Below are 20,488 nucleotides of genomic sequence, written 5' to 3' on the forward strand. Positions count from 1 at the left end.
ATATTCACAGTCTCCTTTGGATTTACCTCAAATAATTTTGTATCATCTGCAAACTTTGCCACTCATTGCTTATACCTTTTTCCAGATAATTTATGAGTATTTTGAAGAATAGTCATCCTGGTAAATACCCCAGGGGCCACCACAATTTACTTCTCTCCATTCTGAAAACTGACTATTCCTACCATGTGTTGTCTGTCTTTTGATCAGTTACTTATCCATGAGAGCACCTTCCTTTCTTGTGCCATGACTGCTTGCTTTAAGAGTGTTTGGTGAGGAACCTTGTCAGAAGCTTTCAGAAAGCACAAGCATAAGACGTAGAGAGTTTTTACCAAGAGTGGGTTGATGGTTATGTTGGTTTATAGGCTCAGTACAAACAGGAAGTGCACCTCTCATAGCTGGATCCAGAATAGTTTGGGAAATAACTGATGTCATGTGTGTCTACATCCTTTCAGGGAGACTTACCAAAATGGCTGTGTGAGCGCAGCATTACTGAGCTATATTGATGTAGCTGTATGATGAAACTGGTTTAACAATTTTATGATCACTTACGTGGTGTTAATATGAGACTTTATGAAAAGCTTTGCTTTGAAATTCCTATCTTTGTTGTTTAATCCCTTAGTGTGAGTGTATATTAAACAGCAGAAATACTATGTTGCTAATGCTCTTCCAGCTGTCACTCTTTCTATCTTGTGTCATGGTCATGGACATTGTAGCCCCCTGCCGTTTTGTCCTCCATTTCCAGCTTCCTTCCAGCTGCAGCCTGGTTTCTCTTGTCCTGTTCAAGGAGCAGTCTGACTTATTGGAAAAGTTTTTATGCATCTCCTGTAGAAGCTTATCTCTGGCCTCTTCTTTTCAATCAGCAGTTCTTATTGCTTTCATTGACAGTCAATGGCATCATAGGGGAACACCTTATTGGAGTAGATTAGATAACTCTGAAAAGCGGTGAAGCTCTATATTATTTTTCTGTCCACTGACAAGAAAATATGGCCCAGGAAGAATTGTGTGAAGGGATTGGAGGGCTCTTGGCACCTAGGCTTGATTAACCTGTGCTCTTACTGTGAAGTAGTTAGGTTGCCAGGCTGGGCAGAGTAGAAGCTTGGGCTCAAGCCTATTCCCTCAGCCATATATATACTAACCTAGTCTTAGAGCGCACTCCACTCTTGGATAAGAAGTTTTTCTGTGAAGAGGATGTAGAGGATGGAGCAACACCCAGATTAGAGTGGGGGCTATCTCTGCAGTGATATGTATGTCATCTGAAGCAGTGGACTGTGCCCATGAAAGATCATGATTCCATCTACATGTTTTGTTATCTATAAAGTGCTACCGGACTATTTGTTGTGTTTTTTAGTTTATCCTGTACAGACTAACTCGGCTACCCCCTGAAACCTCTGTACCTTGGTTATCCTAAGGAACTGTACAATGGGAATAGTGACTCTTTGGATTACCACGCTTGCAGTTTATATGCAGGTGCTGCTTTCAGCTCAGATTTCCTTTGCTAGTTCTCTTTTGTTTGGACTACTTAAATAAGATTATTTTCGTTCTTCCTGGAAGTCTCTGAGTTGCCTTTCAAGCATTAACATGACTGTTTTGTCCGGAGGAGAAAAGTTTTTAATATTGGTCTTCTTCTCTGCTAATGCTAAGCATTAGTACTCGCAAAGAGCAATGAGTTCAAATGAGTTTTGGTATCTGTTTAGCTACCTTTGCACTTCCATTCTAAAGAAAATAAAAATGTATTTAGCATAACCTGTTTTCATTATTAGTTGTGAGGGTTGGAGACGCTAACATTTTTTACAATGACTAGCATAAAGGACTTAATCAGGTTGGGCCCCATTAGAAACTACCACAGTAAATTTAAATACATAATGAAAATTGCAAGGTTTTTTTCTTTGCTTAATGCTGATGACTTATGTAAATTTTAGATTTCTTAAGTGCAGTACTAGCTGTAGTACAGTGCTTAGCACCTAGTATTGAGAGCTTTGAAATCAGAGGAATTTGCAAACTGCTAGGTCAGGGCTCAAGTATACGTAACAATGAAAAGAACTGCCTCCTACCCACTGTGGTGACATTTGAAAGCTTTCTCCTTGTTCCATAAATGCTGCATGCCAACTTGAGCAATATTGCCATTGTCAAATATTGGAAACACTAACCAGAAAAAATATAGAGGAGCCAGCTAAATCCAGCAAATGCTTTAAAATACACACTTCACAATGTACACTTGTCATGATCATAAGAGATGACCAGCAGCATGGAGACTAAGGGGTTAACTGTACCTAACTCAGGTAGAGTTGGTCAATGGGGATGTAGGTAGGAATTTCGAACAGGGACAAAGGAATGTTTGTTTTTTCCGTCCTTTGTCTCTGGGGAGTTTTTTTCTCCAGCTATTGAAGGGGGCAGGATGTCTCCCTCTAAGTAAATACTCTTCAGTCTGTAAGTGGGATAAAATTTAGATAAATCCGTTTTATTGTTTTATAGTTTGGAAAATGGGATCTAGTGTCTGTGCATTTAAAAATGGGTTTTGCTCTCCTTTTATAACTAAGTTTCTGGCCCATGGTAAATTTCTCCTCCATGAGTATATTATTTTGCTACTGTTCTATCATTATGCTTGCAACAGGAATATTGTGGTGATAATAAAAGTTCTTTCTCATTTTTCTTTTTATTAACCTGGTATTGGTTAAATTTTGTGTCCTAGTTTGTACTTTAGGGTTGAGATTTCCCAAGTAGTCTCTCCCTGGTTGCTTTATTAATATTTGGGTCGACTTATAGTGGCGACTTATTCCCAAAATCTAGGTTAAGATTTTGGGGGGAAGTTTTATACCAAAGACTGGTAGATAAGGTTTTGGGGTACTTTTGCTGGCCCCCACATCTGCATTTATCGTGCCAGAGTGGGGAAGGAGCCATGACAACACTATTTCAGTATAAATATTGTATTAAATGCTTCTTCATTGCACGTTGCCTGGAAACCACTTGCTGTAACTCAAGAGGACTGACTCAGAATTGCTCTGTCCTTTCAAACGCTCATCTCTTATCTTGGTTTTGGATCACTTGTTTGCATATTATATTCTCTAGGTTCCTTGTCCAGCCCCCCCTTCTGTACATTTAGAAACAGTTTTTAAAAAACAACTTATCTCACTTTCACACCTTCCTTGCTTAGAAATTGAGTTCTCTGGGTAACATTAGGCAGCAACCTTGCGCCTATGTGCAACTCCTTGCTGAATCAAGAACTCAGTTCACACTTTCCTTTTAAACAAGAAGGAATGCCATGTGCTACAATACCATGGTTACAGTTAGACAAGCACATCTATAAACTGCTGAACTATAATGGGGAAGAAATGAAGCATGTATCTTTTTGGAAGGAAGTGTCATAAATGAAATGTTTGATAACATTATCATTTTTCCAGTATCATAATCTGATATGATAAATGTACCCACTATTTTCCATGTTATAGTATAAAATATTTTATACTATATGGCTCCGTCTAGACTGGCATGATTTCCTGCAAATGCTTTTAACAGAAAAGTTTTTCCGTTAAAAGCATTTGCAGAAAAGAGCATCTAGATTGGCACGGACTTTTTGCGGAAAAGCGTCCATGCCAATCTAGACGCGGTTTTGCGCAAGAAAGCCCCAATCGCCATTTTCGCCATTGGGGCTTTTTTGCGCAAAACAGTTTTTAGCTGTTTACACTGGCCCTCTTGCACAAAAACATTTCCGGAAAAGGGCTTTTGCCCGAATGGGAACATCAAAGCATTTTCTCAAGAAGCACTGATTTCAGACAGTAGAACGTCAGTGCTTTTGGGCAAAATCAAGCGGCCAGTGTAGACAGCTGGCAAGTTTTTGCACAAAAGCAGCTGCTTTTGTGGAAAAACTTGCCAGTTTAGACACAGCCTACCAGTAAAAATATAGTTTCATACTGACTTGTTCAATTATTAAAATATATATAGTGTATAATATGTATATCCATTTTTGTTCTGTTTAATGTATCTGACTTTTCTTGTGATATTAACTATAGTATTAGATATATATTGTTTTAATGAAGACAGGTAATCTTCTACACAAATCAGTTCAACTATAAAAATAAGTTACTCTTGCCTTCCACTGAATCTTATTAAAATGTGGGTACTGTGCTCAGTACTGTAAAATTAAAAATAAAGGCATGGCATAGCTCTCTGTATAAATCAAAATATTTTCTTGAATTGGGTACAAATGTTTGCAAACCAAAATCGTAGACACCTTTTCAAATACTAGAGTTTGTATCCACAGGGCTCAAAGTCCTGCAAACACAGGTGAAGGAGAATTGACACTATCTTGTATTACTCGATTTACAAGCTTTTTAAAATGGTTCATGAATTGGTTTTGCAAATCTTACAGTTCAGTTAGCCTTTCTGTTGAGCTATATCACCCCTCCCATGCATGTAAAAGGAGCCTGTCAGATGATTCTATTATACCATAGCGGCTGTAGGAACTGGTGTAGAGCTGCTTGAGCTAGGACACTAAAAATAACAAGGTAGAATGGGCAGTAGACTATGGAGAAGATCGATGCCATGGTGGTTGATCTTCTGGCATTCAATTTTGCTGGTTTATTAAAGACCTGCTAAATCCAACACTGAGGGCTCTCCCATCGATGCTGGAACTCGTACTCCTCATGAGGAGTAAGGGAAGTCAGTGTAGGTGTTTCTTCCATTGACCTCACAATGTGAAAACAGCACTGAAGCTTGGCTGATGGTACATCATCTCCAGCGACATAATTTATTTATTTAAAAATATTCTTACACCACCTTGCATACCTTTAGCCAACCTTCTGCTGTAGTGCTAACCTGGCCTGAGTGTGATATCCGCAGCTCCAATTGTTGACTTGGCCTTAGGCCAGGTTTACACTACAGCAGAAGGTTGGCCTATGGTATACAATTCCAGCTACATAAAACATAGGTAGAGTTGACCTATCTCAAGCCAAGCTTTGGTGTTATCCTCAGAGTGGGAGGTTGACAGGAAAAATGCTTCCATTGACTTCCCTTACTTCTCGCAAGGAGTAGGAGTAACGATGTCGATGAGAATGCCTTCAGCGTTCTGTTTAGTGGGTCTTTACTGGACCTGCTAAATCAAATGCCAGAACATTGACTACCACAGCATCGATCTTCTCCAAAGTCTATACGTGGCCTTACAGCTGTTTGTGTGAGGGTCATGGGAAGTGGGATGTATATTTCTACCTCTCTGCCATCCTCACCATCCCATCAAAGTCTGTAGCTCAGTTATCCTCAGGTGATATATTGGACTTTTTTGGGAGCCCCTCTGTGAAGTATAACACCCTGAGGGGTTTTTCCAAAGTAATTCAGTAGCTTCACTTATACAGTGCTAGCAGGGAGTCCTAGGCTTTGTCTACACAACACAGCTCTGAATAACATGGCTGTGTTGCTAAAAGGCAGCATAGACATTTTTTGTTTACGCTTTTGCGGACAAAAAACTCTTAATACCCCACGAGTGGCATTTTTTGTGTTAGCAGGAGAGTACTTGCTGGGGCAAAGGTTTTGTCATGAGGTGGGCGGGTTAAGCACATGTGAATTAAGAAAGCTTTGTTGCTCCATCTCCAGTGTAGACAATGTCCAACAGTTGATGGCCTCCAGAACATCAGTGACTTCTGGAAACTGAATACCTGCCACTTACGTCACATTTTTTTCTGTCCTCCTTCCAACTCTAATTATGTCCACTCCCAATCTGTAATTATGTTGGAGGTAAGTTAGCAGAATTTTCCGATCCGTGTGTGTGTGTGTGTGTGTGTGTGTGTGTGTGTGTTGTCCATTATGGAGCGTGATGGGGAATTTGGCCCTTCATGATTATTAGCCTGTGTCTTCCCATACTGTGGAAATCTCACTCAGATTCATGGGGAAAGCTTTATTTCATTAGCTTCTTCCTTACCATGTCTGTCCTATATTTCTTGAAGCAAAATGCAGGACAATGTAGCACTTTAAAGACTAACAAGATGGTTTATTAGATGATGAGCTTTCGTGGGCCAGACCCACTTCCTCAGATCAAATAGTGAAGAAAATTGTCACAACCATATATACCAAAGGATACAATTTAAAAAAAAAATGAACACATATGAAAAGGAAAAATCAAATTTCAGAACAGAATTGGGATGGGGGGGGTAAATGTCTGTGAGTTAATGACATTAGAGGTGATAATTGGGGAAGCCATCTTTGTAATGGGTAAGATAATTAGAGTCTTTATTCAAACTTAAGTGTAAAGTGTCGAATCTAAGCATGAATGACAGTTCAGAGGATTCTCTTTCAAGTGTAGTCTTAAAAGGCCTTGGTAATCAAGTCGTTGAGACAATGTCTTTTCTGATTGAAATGGCAAGAAACTGTTTTTTCTTTGTGATCCTGTCTAATATCTGTTTTGTGGGCATTGATCCTTTGGCGAAGTGTCTGAGACGTTTGTCCAACGTACATAGCAGATGGACACTTTCGGCACATGATAGCATAAATTATATTTCTGGATGCTCAGGAATATGTGTTCTTGATGTTATAACTCACTTGGTTAGGTCCAATAATGGTATCAGCAGAGCGAATATGTGGACAAAGCTGGCAACGGGGTTTGTTGCAAGGGAAGGTACCAGGGTTGGTATTAGTGTGGTATGTCCTGTGGTTGCTGGTAAGAATCATCTTGACGTTAGGTGGTTGTCTATAGGAGACTATGGGTCTGTCTCCCAGAGCCTCTTGGAGTATAGTATCCTGTTCCAGAATAGGCTGTAGTTTATTGATAATGTGTTGGACAGGTTTAAGTTGGGGGCTGTAGGTGATGACAAGTGGTGTATTGTTGGTTTTCTTGGGTCTGTCTTGAGGTAGATGGTTTCTAGGTATTCGTCTGGCTCTTTCAATTTGCTTTTTTATTTCTCCAGGTGGGTAGTTGAGGTTTATAAATGCTTGATAGAGATCCTGAAGTTTCTGGTCTCTGTCAGTGGGATTAGAGCAGATGCGGTTGTATTGAAGGGCTTGGCTATAGATGATGGATCGTATGGTGTGTTCTGGATGGGAGCTGGAGGCATGTAGGTAACTGTATGAGTCAGTGGGTTTTCTGTTGAGAGTGGTGTCTAATTTTCCATTGCTGATTTGTACTGTGGTGTCCAGGAAATGGATCTCTCATGTAGAATGGTCCAGGCAACTTGCGCTACATCGATGACATCTTTATGATCTGGATGTACGGCCAAGAAACACTGGAGACATTCCACAGAGATTTTTAACAACCTACCCCCCACCATCAATCTCAGCCTGGACCTTTCTACACGAGAGATCCATTTCCTGGACACCACAGTTTCTTGCCATTTCAACCAGCAAGGACATTGTCTCAACGACTTGATTACCTGCATCCTGCTTCAAAGGCCTTTTAAGACTGAAATTAAGACTTTTAAGACTAAAAATGAAATTAATGGGGAGCAGGTTTAAAACTAATAAGCGAAAGTTCTTCTTCACACAGCGTGTAGTCAACCTGTGGAACTCCTTGCCAGAGGAGGCTGTGAAGGCTAGGACTATAATAGAGTTTAAAGAGAAGCTAGATAATTTCATGGAGGTTAGGTCCATAAAAGGTGTGACGGGGCAGGCGCCTTGCCCGCACTCCCCCGCACTAGACCGGGCACCGGGGTGGAGAGCGGACCCCCGGGAAGGTGGGCGGACGGGGGAGGTCCGGCCGCAGGGAACCCGGAAGCCGGAGTAAGAGCAGGGACAGCCAGCAGCCGGGAGGATGGGTCGGCGCGGCCGAGTGACGTCACAGAAAGCGCCGAGCCAGACGCACAGAAGGGCGGGGCCCCGAACGCCGGGAGGAGGCCCGCCCAGGAGGTGGTAGGGCGGGATATTCAAAAGGGCGAGAGCCCAGGCCAAGGGGGAAGCTCCACGAGGTGGAAGGCGGCCAGACCCCTGCCAGAAGAGCGAAGCGCGAGACGCCCCCTGGACATGGACCCCCGCCAGAGGAAGGGACTCAGGGTGAGTCTATCCCCCAGCTGGGGAATCCACGGGGATTGAGTCGGGAAGAAGTGACCCAGGGCGGGGCTGCGGACCCCGCAAGTGGAGGGTTTGGGGAACCTGACCCCCTCCACTGTCAAGGGACAGTCGTCCCTGTCTTAGGGCCCTGGGTCGGGGCTCGGAGTGTGGGAGGGCCCGAGCCCCCTTCCCGACCCCCTCAGGCCCGCTCGAGCCCAGAGTGTGCCAGAGTTATAAGCCTCGGACCGCGGACAGGCGGTCGGTCGTAAGACGAATACGTCCCTAGTGGGACGTGGACTCACCCGAACTCGGGGTGATCCCAGGGGACGCCGTAACAAAAGGCTATTAGCCAGGGGATAAAATGGTGTCCTTGGCCTCTGTCTGTCAGAGGCTGGAGAGGGATGGCAGGAGACAAATCGCTTGATCGTTGTCTTCGGTCTACCCTCTCTGGGGCACCTGGTGTTGGCCGCTGTCGGTAGACAGGATACTGGGCTAGAAGGATCTTTGGTCTGACCCAGTATGGCCATTATGTTCTTATGTTCTTATGACTACACTTGAAAGAGAATCCTCTGAACTGTCATTCATGCTTAAATTCGACACTTTACACTTAAGTTTGAATAAAGACTCTAATTATCTTACCCATTACAAAGATAGCTTCCCCAATTTTCACCTCTAATATCATTAGCTCACAGACATTTACCTCCCCCCATCTCCCTTCTGTTCTGAAATTTGATTTGTCCTTTTCATATGTGTTCATTTTTTTAATTGTATCCTTTGGTATATATGGTTGTGACAATTTTCTTCCACTATTTGATCTGAGGAAGTGGGTCTGGCCCATGAAAGCTCATTACCTAATAAACCATCTTGTTAGTCCTGTTTTTTGTTACTTTTTCTTCTAATTTTTTCAGGATATTGTGGCACAAGAAGTTAGTAGGCCCCAGTTTTAATGAGAGGGGCCTAGCAGCAAAGTGTATTCAGCGATAAATTCTTTAGATTTTTTTTTTTTTTACACAATCCATCTATCACCCACCAATCCTTGTAGTCTGTTGGTTTGGGTCCCTTCACTTTGGAGGACTTTTTGGTTCCTTTGTTTGGATATTAGTTGAAGACGCTGACTTCTTTGTTCCATATCAGGAAGGGAAGAGAGATGACAACTTGTTGAGAGAGATCACTGCTTGTTCAGTTTTTTTTTAATTATTATTATTATTATTATTCCCTACAGTACAGTGTTGTTTTTTTTTCTCGTTGGATGTGTGTTCCTATGTGGACATGAACATATTTTAATGAAAATATCAGATACGTTATTGGTGTTAGATATCACTGGTTATTCATTGGAGTTGATATGTTGTTGTTTTGCTTTACAATATGCTTGTTAACGTTCTGAAATGAGCTGGTGGATATATAAAGCATTACAGTTAATTGCTAGTAGATTTTTTTAAATTCAAAGTTGTAAAACTGCACAAATCATATAGCTTGTCTTCTGTGTAAACCAGATTTTTGTAGAGCTGGTCTAGGTTTGTTTTTAAGCCATTTTGCCCAAAACTGAATTGTCTTCTGCTTGCTCTTGAAATGTAACTTATAAAATGGTTTTACAAATTCTGTATTATAGTTCTGAAATCAATAACATGACAGTGTGGTTAATTTGCATAACTTTACAGGTCAGAACTTCTTTTCATAACGTAGACATAATTATAAAAACTAATATAGAATTAGAAACTGAACATATTCGTTGTGAAGCGAGAGAACGCTTTTCATAGGCCTTTATAAATGATTTAATCTTGTTTTTGACTGCCAAGTTGACAGGATGTCACCATTCCTTATTCTGTCATTTCACTGCACAGGATAATCACATACTTCTTCCCTAGTGTTGCTCAGATGCACACCTAGACAAAGTGGCTTGGCTTTTTTTTTAATTCCCTTGTCACAGTAGGTTAGTTTCACTTTGTATTAAACATTAGGATATTTTAGAAATTAAAAACAAATGAGAAGTACCATTTCTACATACTCAAAACTGTTCAGCTATAAAGACAGGAACTTCAGTTTGTTGTATTTTGGGAGGTTTCAGTGAGTTAGATTTTGTTTGTAAAAAGCTATAATTTAAAGTTTTGCTTTGAACAATATATATAAAATATTTAGTGTGTGCACTATTGAGGAATTCAACTTGAGAATGAATTTAATTTCATTTCTGGAGAAAGTGGGCAGCTGTTCAATTCAAATGATTCAGTGCATGTAAGGCTAAATTAGTCCATTTCTTGGTTAATGATCTTGTTCAAAGGTGAATTATGATTGTAACGTAATGTTTCTATCATTTCTAATTGAAGAAAAATATCATTACTGAATGAAGGTGGGGTTTGGTTTAGTTTTTTTACGCAAATATATGTATGTTGGATACAATTAGAACAGGAAATTTTGCTCTGATAGCTCAGTATTGTTTTCTGTGATGAATATTAGTAAGATTTTATGTACCTATCCTATACATATTTGACTGTAAGTATCTTTCTCTACTATAATCAGAGCAAATTCTGTGGAAATCAGTTTCCTTAATGCTGTAACACCAGGTGTTTCCAAAAAAAGGTGTTATAGTTTACTCACAATTCACAACAAAGTAATGGTATCTGAAGATATATATATTTCTTAAAACTAGCTACAAGCTATACCATTGTTTAATGTTTTGTCACCACGTCTAGCATCTAGACATTTAAACTTTGGCAAAATTAAGCATTGTTTAATATATCTGTGACCTGATTATATAAAGGATGGGGAAAGAATTAAAGTCTCATAAAATTGATTTTTCTGAGTTGCAATAATGAAAAAAAAATCTTTTAATATCATGTCTGAAGTGAAAATGCTACAGGAATACATTTTTTTTGCTTTTGGTCAGTGCTTCAATATGAACAGTTGTTTGCAGCCAATTGTATATTTGGAAGGGAAAAATTGCCTGTGTAACATCCAGGCATATGGCAGGTTTCTTAAGACAACAAGTGAAAGAGTTTTTATAGGTAAAACTGATGGACATTATGAATGTAGTTTTTCTCTTCATTCATAAAACAGACTTGCAAAGTTTGGATCTTGAAGACAGGATATAATGACACTTCAGTGATAGTTATAATTAGATATATTGAAGACAGGATTGATAAACAGTTTAATGTTAGAGTTGTATGTTTTCAAAGGATAAAAAACATTTTATGTATGCTTGTTTTGGTTGCAGTCTACTCCCCCACCCTTTTATATCTTTTGGTAAGCTGTTTGGGACAAAGGCTAATGAAAGGCTATGTGTATTGAAAGTGCTTAACACATAGTGGCCCTTATTTTGTTTAGTAAAACTTGGCACTACTCTTAAATATTAAATAATTTGGAAAATAGAGGTCTAGCTCATCTTGGTTTTGAAACTGAATTAATAATTATATTAGTTGCAAATCACATAAAGTTCTAGAAACGTTTAAATTGCTCATTATGGTGCTTGTTGTTTTAAACTGTCATTAGGTTATAAAACTTGGTAATAGTTCAAATAGAAGTGTGACTTTCCACCTGTTAACATATGCACAAAGTCACTTCTAATTTTATACTTTAATATTTCCATAACTATGATTTTATTATAAGAATTCTAACTTGCTGTTTCCTTTTACAGAGGAAATAAAAGCTGAAACAGAAAAACAAAGGTATGTAATAGTTCTCTTCTCTTACTGAGCAAAAATAACTTGGCTTGACTGTGAAAATAGGAGTAGTATTCATATAGACACTTGTGCAGTATTTATTATACATTTATCCATATGGTGACTCATCTTGATAGGAGCTGAACATCTCTTGTGAGATACATAATGCTCAGGACAGCGCCTGCATCTGCTGCTCCTGTCTGTTGTAGTTGTTGTTTCACTTAGTCGGAGCAGAAAGATTTGGAGGGTTGTGGGAACATGTAGACTTGGACTGGGTATGGTGGGCATGGGAGCCTGGGGTCAAATTGTGAGATTAGATGAGACTGGAACTTACCAGGGATGTAAAAATTAGTTTTAAAATGTAACCTAAATATCCTAGCGGTTACACATGCTGCAGGCTCTGCTGTATAAAGCTTTATATATAAGCTTTGTACTGCAGCGCCTGCAGCGAAGCTTCCCCAGGCTGCTGGCCCTGCTCCCAGAAAGCCAACGTGTAACTGGAATGGAAACAGATAAGCTGAGGCTTTTCAGGGCTAACCATTTAAACAACTACACTTTTACATCCCTAGAATTGGCTGGGTGAGCAGCTCAAAGGAGATGACTTATGGGCTTGAATAGGAGACAGAGGTGGAGATTAGTACTAGCTGTGAAAGGAGACTAGGATGTAGAAATTGGGTAAGCTAAAGGAAGAAACTGGCAATGCATTGAGGGGTTAGGAAGGAGTAGGGAGATAGCAGTAGGACTGGTGGAGTGCGACACATACAGAATAAGTAGAGGCAGAAGGATCTCTGACCATTAGACAGCCCTCCAGAAGTTGGAACAGAATCCAAGCTTCTAGAGCCTGTGTTCCTCTGCTGTTAGGAAATCTGCAAATCTCTGGTAAATTGGGCATTTGCTTTGATAGTCTTTTTAATTACATGATACTTAGAACTCCTGCCTCATTCAGTGCATAGCATGAGCTGTGCCCTAGGTATAAATCAGAGCAGTGTAGTAAAAGAAGCCATTGTCTGTATGACTCCTGCAGAAATTGGATGGTATTTTGTGACTGAGGCAGGGAAAGAGAGGTAATGCTATCACGATTAAAGCAGTTGAATGCTACTCAGGGGATTTGGATCCTATCCCAGCCTCTGCTATAGAGTTCCTCTTGTCAAGTGACTTGAACCAAACTTTTCATAAGCCAGTAATTGTGCATTCCTGATTTCTGGATGTCCATCTTGAGACCCAAGGGTCTGATTTTCAGCAATGTTGAACACTCAGAACTGCAACTGAAAGCAAGGGGGGAGAACTGTGCTTTGGAAGATACGATGTATTGTATATTGATTAGTACTCAATACAATACTAAAAATTAGATCCTAGGCTCCTGAAATTGGGCATCTTAAAATGTGTAGACTTCTTGCCTTAGTCTCTCTCTCTGAGTTCCCTTGCTCACCTCATAGAAATGTTGTGAAAATAAATTAGTGTTTTTGAAGTACTCAGATGAACATTATAGAAAAGTCCATGAGGAAATAATAATTCTGTTCTTATAGCATATTTGAATAGTGTGTGATAAATAAGATATGGCATTCAAAAATGAGGATAGAATAAAATATTGAGTAGCTTTTTATGCAGTGAGCATTATCCATTTTCTGCACTGAATGAGGTAGGAATCCTGGGGAAAAATAGTATATGATCATGTAATTAGAGACTATATCACAATACTGTACTTATGCACATTGGGGCCTCATTCATGTTACATGTACAACCTCAGTTCTGAAATTTTATAGCTTTTGAGCCTTCTGCTTTGCAGCTTTAATGTTTTTAACACAGTGTTTTGTGTGTAGTGGACATATAATCAATATCTATGATGAAATATTCTGAACATAGATTTTTATGTTGTTATATTTTCAGGCATATTTAATTATTCTAACAGTGGGTCTTCAGTTTCCTTTATTGCATTGGAGGCACATACACTGGTTAGCTATGGATGCAGGATGTACCATTCTGACTAGGGAGCTATCAGTTGATTTTAGGAGCAGAGGAAGTAGAAGGCTTTTTTCTGCAGAGTATTAGGACTGAAGAACATTTTATTTTTCTGCAAATTAATTTTGAAATCCTTAACTAACACTGGATATCTAGGTAGTTAGTAATTAACTCCACATTGTGATGAACCTTTTGAAAAATTGTGAGATAATGATTGGTTCTGATCTGCTTTTGTGGCAGATTGGACTGTAAAATCCATTCAAGGAATCAGGCAAGAAATGTCTGTAGTGTTCCTTATTTAAGATTGCTACTAGTCAGGGTGGATTGATTTAAGGACACAGTGTAAACTCTGAATTAAATCACCAAATGTGTAGCCTGAGAAGGAGATTTAGTAAATTTGGATGGGTTAGGCTCGCCTATTTCACCAGAAAGTCTAGGTTCGTCCTCTATCCCAGGCTACAGTTCAGTGGAACCATAATATTCCCCCTCTTGAGAGCTGTCAGGTGACCGACAGCAACCACACTTTAACTCAGGAAATGAAATAGAAAACAATTTTTTTGCCAAAGGGATGATTATGACATTTTTATTGCTAAAGGGACCATCACCGCAAAAAACAGTAGCAAGAACACATCACTTGAATTCCTTCCCAAGATGTCATTAACACAATCAAATTAAAACTTGTCTAAGCATACAAAGAGTAATAATAATACAACAATATTTCCTACACACAAGGACCTGAAGGTTGGATGGAGAAAGGTGGCTTCCCTTTCCCTGGGAGCAAGTGGTAGTGAGATTCCTAAAAGCAAACTTAAGCAAAATTAAGGAAGCAAGAAAGCAGTATAGAAATAAGATAGATCTAAGTATTTAGTTTCTGACCTGAAAGAATAAAACACTCCGGAGTAGACTGTGTTAGCAACAGCTAGGACAGCAGCCCCGATCTCCCAAATCCCTAGGCCTAAATACCCCTTTTGGTGCCAAAATGTTCTGGATGTTCAACTCCTTGTCCATAGTTGGGCCTAGCACCCTAAGATTTCTGAGGGTACCATCTCTGATTGGACAAAATATTCGGGGACCTTATGAATATTTATTAGGAATGACCTCCCAAAACCACTTGGAAAAGGCATGAGAATGCGGTTTTAGAACTTAACATCTGGACCGATTGTGCAGGAGATTTGAGATGGCAGTTATCATCACATTAGATTTTTCTCTGCAAATTCTAGGCAGAATGCAAAAAATAGATTCTTGCGCCAATCACAAACTCTTGCTTCATCCCTTTTATGGAAAATTATAAAGAAAACAAGTATTAACTAACCCCCTACTGCTATAAGCCACCTCACAGAAACTTAATTCTGCAGGCACCTTGCTTTACCTGCCTATTCAAGTCTAAAGGAAAAACAAAATGAAATAAAAACAGTTATCACTTAACTAAAATAAAGCAAATATCATTTTAGTAGGCCGAAATAAAGCAGATATCATTTAGTAGGCTACAAGTAGAAATCCTCAATTTATTTATTTTAATCAAGCTTTCCAAAGGCACATTCTTACTGTGTGATATAACCATTAAAACAATGCTGATTTACAGTTAAATACAAACTTTATGCAAGTTTTGGTATATCTTTTTGCTATATAGGAGGGTATACATTTGTTTATACCTATATATTTATTTAATCAATTTGATTAATATATTCATATTCCTAATTATACATCTTTAGTATATTAAAAATGGTGAATAGCTTATTTACTAGATAATTAACTTTTTGCTTATGATTTCTGTAAAGTCGCATTAGTATTGTAACTGAAGTTTAATTAACTCATGAAAGTGCACATTTATTTTCATTAAGCAAAACCTTTAATGTTTTGGATATATGGACTTCTCTTATCAAAACATATTTCACTTTCAAATGTTTTACTAATAGCACAGAAGGATTAATTGTAATCAATGAATTAAATTTACTATTTTATGTCAACCTGGGAAAAATTTTAAATATGCTTCTGTGAAAGTGACAGGAACAAGTTCCTATTCATCAAACTCTCTTGAAAATGAGATAACAGCCTTCTAAGTTACTTTGGATGTCCTTCAAACTTTTAAAACTAGTAGATATCCTCTTCCTTCTTGATTTATTGATAGACTGGGAGAGAGAGAGATACTTTCGTAATTTTTCACTCCCAATCAGTTTCTCAGCTTTGAATATATCAGTCCAAATGATCTTGTTTCTGTGCCTACAGAAGAACGTACTGCTGTCAAAAGCTGGATTAATACTTTAGCACCTGGAACCAGAGTTTGCTAAGCTAGAGACTTCTACTAATTCAGTGATGAGACGTTCTTTAAAACATCAGCAAATGTACTGCTTGAATGGTTCGCCTTCAGCCCTGAAAATTGATTAAGGATGGCATGTCTGATGGTTGATTATTAGATGCCCATATCATAGCAGCAGCATCTTCATCCATTAAGCATCTACACTAGCACTTTGGGTTGAGAATATTGACAAGTAAATAGATAGAATAAGCACTCAATCCATCCATTTCTTTACTGCCTGCAATTTAACTTTGTTGTTGGATATTTCTTTCTTCAGTGTCTCCGGAAGTTCTTTTCGAATTTCAGCAGCATGAGCGATATTGCAACAGTCTCTCTATAGTTTGTTCAAGGCTATGGAAATTGGTTTCTATATAGTAAGCATATTTTCTGTATTTCTCTGTAGTCCGATGTTGACTAATTATATAATTTGCCAGCATAGTAAGACATGGTAGACAGCCCATACGTTATTTTTGCACCACTGTTTACTAACCAGTTGATGCAGATTGTTCAGATATGTCCACATCATCATCTTAAGTCTTTGCTTTTTAAGGAGCATTTTTCATAACTATTTAATTATACCAGGCTTTGTGTCTTTGTTTTACTGTTTACATATGGCATAAGTTGCTTTTTTTTTTTTTTTTTTAAAAAGCCAGAGATACAGGAATTTCTTAAAATATTCCCAATAGGGTCTTTATTATGACCTGAAGCTGTGGCATTTTTCTCCAATTCTCATTTTTCTCCACTAGAGGCTGCACTCTAAAGAATGTTGCTCCTTCTTCCCATAGCATCCTGCTTTGGCATCAGTGTTGCTCCTTTTCTGGTTGCACATTCTGCTCTTTCTCCCTTGTTACATAATTCTCCCATAAAACCCCTACCACAGAAAAATAAAATGAAATAAAACCCAACATTTCTGCTTGTGTAAGCCATATTAGACTGCTGTGCAATATTTTATTTGTTTAGAGATTTCCCTGCTGGACAAGGGTGTGTGCGCTAACACCCTATAGCAGGTAGGGTTGCCAGGTGTCCGGTTTTAAACTGAACAATTCAGTATTTGAGTTTTCTGTTCAGGAAACAAATTGAGAAAATATAAATGAGAAAATATAACTGTCTGGTATTTTCTAAATAAGATGTAATGTAGATTATGATGTAATGTCAAGCGAGTCCGGTATATTTGTTGAAACCCTCTGGCAACCCTAATAGCAGGAATAGTGTGTACCTTCTTCAGAGGTGGACAAAGGAGAGCTGACATCTTCCTCTTAAGAGGAAACATCCTGCATGGGAATTTCAAATGAATTCAGAATGTGGAGGGATTTCTTAGGAAGTAGCCTCTAAGAAAACAGTAACAGGGAAAACTGCATCTCTTGCAGATTTTATAAAAATCCAAACACTGCATTTTCCTTTTGGTTCTGAAAAATGGCACAGAGAAAAAAATGAAGTCTCACACAAAAGAGCAATCCACCCTAGATGTGCTTTTGCTTTACTCTTATAATTAATCCAAGTGGGGCAGAGAGAACAATATTTCTAGAGCACCAAACTGACCAGAAAGGTTATGGTCTCAGGCCTGCTGAATGTTTTAACTCCTCTAATCCTATTTCCACACAATCAAGGCCTCTTATCTAACACTAATACTTCATCAAGGTTGAAACAGATTGAATTTTGTTCCAACTCCACCCCTTTTCTTTCAAATGAAGGAGATGAACACCTTAACTTGAAGTCATGTCAATCATGCTTTGTTCAAGAAAGATATCCAGTAACCCGCTTCACTTTTTAAATTGGTGAAGATTCAAATATTGATATGTGGACTTCAGAAGTAACCTCTATAACTGGAGCCCCTGCTGGGATTTAAAAGAAGATATCAAAGAATTGGCAACTTTGTTCTCTATCCTGGAAATATAAAGTAAAAACAATATATTAAACCTGAATATTAATTAATTCCTTAAAGCAGCTGTTTAAATAACTTCTCAACAAATGTATAATGTCCTATTCTGATACTTTAATTTAGCTTTAGAAGCACTTCCTAAATATTAATTTGAACTACTTCAAGAAATATCCGTTTCCTTCTAGTTCTGCACTTTTCCCCAGGCTAAGGTAGTTCTGAGGACAAATTCAGCTTTCATCCATAAAAATGAATAGTCTTTCACAGATCTTGGGAACTTGTGTTAACTTCTATTTTTGCCACTCAGTGAGGCCTGGTCTACATTAAAAGGAAAAGTTGACTTAAGATATGCAAATCCATCTATGTTAATTACATAGCTGAAGTTGAAGTATCTTAAATGGCTTTTTGGCATTGTCCACAAAGCAGGAGATTAATGGGAGCACATGCTCCCGTCCACTTGCCTTACTCCTTAGGAGGAACAGGACTACCGGTGCCGACGGGAGCACCCTCTTCACTAGACCTGCTAATTCAAACCCCGGAAGATCAACTGAGGCAATGTTGATCTTCTCCATAGCGTAGACAAGCCCCAGGTCACCTTAAGGAAAAGATGGAGCCCAGATTGTCAGAGAGACATGCACACACCAAAATGTTTAGAAAATCCTGCTTACTTCTTATGTCCCATCCAGCAGTCGGAGACAACAATACTTCTAAGTCTTCTAGAAGTTTAAAGTGAAAACACCTCCATCAAAGCCCAAAATTGGTAAAAACATTTTATATTCTGTATTGAAGACAGATTGGCTGGTCTTATGTGACTTGGATCCCATGGGAGCCATTTGAGATCCCTCAATTAGGGCGATCTACAAAGAATAGTAGAGCAGCCAATCCCCAAAACTCAGGGATATTCTGGTACATAGAGTTACCAAGCCAGCACAAAATAGCCTCTGTGATACCTTACTGGTTACCCAGAAGCAAACAACAGAGTTCCTTTAAAGCAGCCCAGCTGTAGGCCTCTACTCAGGCACCCAAGTCAAATGTGGTGAAAATCACTGAAAATCTTATTCGTCATATAAAAAAGTTCTACCAGTCCCAAAGGATCAGACACAGTAACTCCAAGGGCAGAGAGTATTTCAGCTCTTATCCAAATAAACACACTCAGCCAGTTCTTATTACCTAAACTAAAAATTATTAAAAAAAAAAAGAGAGTATTGGTTAAAAGCTCATATACAGACAGACATGAATATACTTCTGAGGTCAGGTTCATATCAGAGATGCTGAGCTTTGTTGTTGCAAAGAGTTCTTTCAGAATTATTCCATAGTATAACCTATGGACTAGTGTCCAGTGACCATATTCAGGGTGTATCCAGGTTAGGACTTGCAACCCAAACTTCCCCATATGAAACAATATACAATCCTGGAGACTTCCAAATAGACTATTTCCCAGGCATCACTGGTAATTAGCTAAATGGATTAACATAAGACAACTGCCCATTTTCAATCATTCGTGGATGATTTGCTATATACTATAAAGAAATATGAATATTTGATTACATAGTTAACGTCTAACAATATATATGTAAAAACACAAACATTATTTATCAGTATGTCCCTAAAGGTTGAATTTGAGTAATTTATCCTGCAGGATGCTTAAAGCTTTTCTAGCCATTTACTAAATAGTAAATATTAAATTTGTATTTAATACATATTAAATACAAATATTAGTGGATATTTCCTTCAAAAGAAGGTGTTGCATGAAGTAATTTAAAAAATTACAATTTATATAAGAAATTGGATATAATTATTGTTATCAGTTTCATGCCCTTTAAGTGGATACTGCGGTGAAAATCTCACTCTTAGAATCTGTGGACCTGCCTGAGGAAGAGAATAGAACAATTTTTGTTCTCATCTACATATTTTGTTAGATCAGGGAAGTCCACAGATTTGGCTCACATTTTAAATGCTTACATTGCCAAAAGGATATGAGAGATGATAGCATGATGTTCTAGTCATTTAATCTCTATGCTTTGCAATAAGCAATGTGTCTGAGTTATGATTTACTCTAATAGTAGCAAAGTTGTGATGTAGATAATTCTGAGGAGTATTTCCCAGATCTGAGATTTCTACTGTGCAGACTCTTTTCAGTGTGCTGCATTCAGAGCAAACAAGTTTATATGCCTCCAAATCAGCAAGAGCAACTGAAGATCCACTGTTGGAATCACTAGGATCTGTCTGATATAAGAAAAGGACTCTTTCACGTAGAACCAAAGTTTTATATTCTTTCTGAGAATATTTATTGGGTTATAACATGTATCTTTAGTTATTACAAGTTACTGTTCTCTTGCATTTTTTTCTAGAAGTTCAAGTAAATAAAAATTAGTTTTAATATATCATTTCCCTTCGTGAGCTTAAGAACAAGTGGAGAAAACTGAGAGAAATGTGTTGTAATAGAAGGATTTCTTAAGTGTCTATACTTGTAACATTATAATGATCGGACTATTCTGTTCAGTCCCCCTCATGGAGAAGCAAAGCCTGGTTCAAGCACGCTTCCACCAGTGAAATCAAAGACAAGCTTTATTGAAGCTGACAAGTACTTCTTACCATTCGAATTGGCATGCCAGTCTAAGTGCCCCAGGATTGTTAGTACATCTCTAGATTGTTTACAGGTCTGTATGTTACTGAGATTTATTAACTGTCTGAAGGAAAATCTTATTTGGTTTGGAGGGAAGGGGATGGGTAAATGCA

General features: G+C 38.5%; 1 protein-coding gene across 1 annotated transcript in view; it reads left to right on the forward strand.

Annotated features, from left to right (window-relative positions):
• ARFGEF1 (ARF guanine nucleotide exchange factor 1) overlaps positions 1-20,488 on the forward strand; it is a 164,503-nt gene that overhangs the window by 38,714 nt on the left and 105,301 nt on the right. The window contains exons 2-3 of the mRNA XM_006131486.5: positions 11,594-11,624; positions 20,253-20,409. Coding sequence (XP_006131548.3) covers positions 11,594-11,624; positions 20,253-20,409 — 188 coding nt within the window. The remainder of the gene's footprint in view (positions 1-11,593; positions 11,625-20,252; positions 20,410-20,488) is intronic.

Source organism: Pelodiscus sinensis, chromosome 2 (assembly GCF_052426305.1).
Source record: "Pelodiscus sinensis isolate ZL-2025 chromosome 2, ASM5242630v1, whole genome shotgun sequence".
Taxonomy (NCBI): domain Eukaryota; kingdom Metazoa; phylum Chordata; order Testudines; family Trionychidae; genus Pelodiscus; species Pelodiscus sinensis.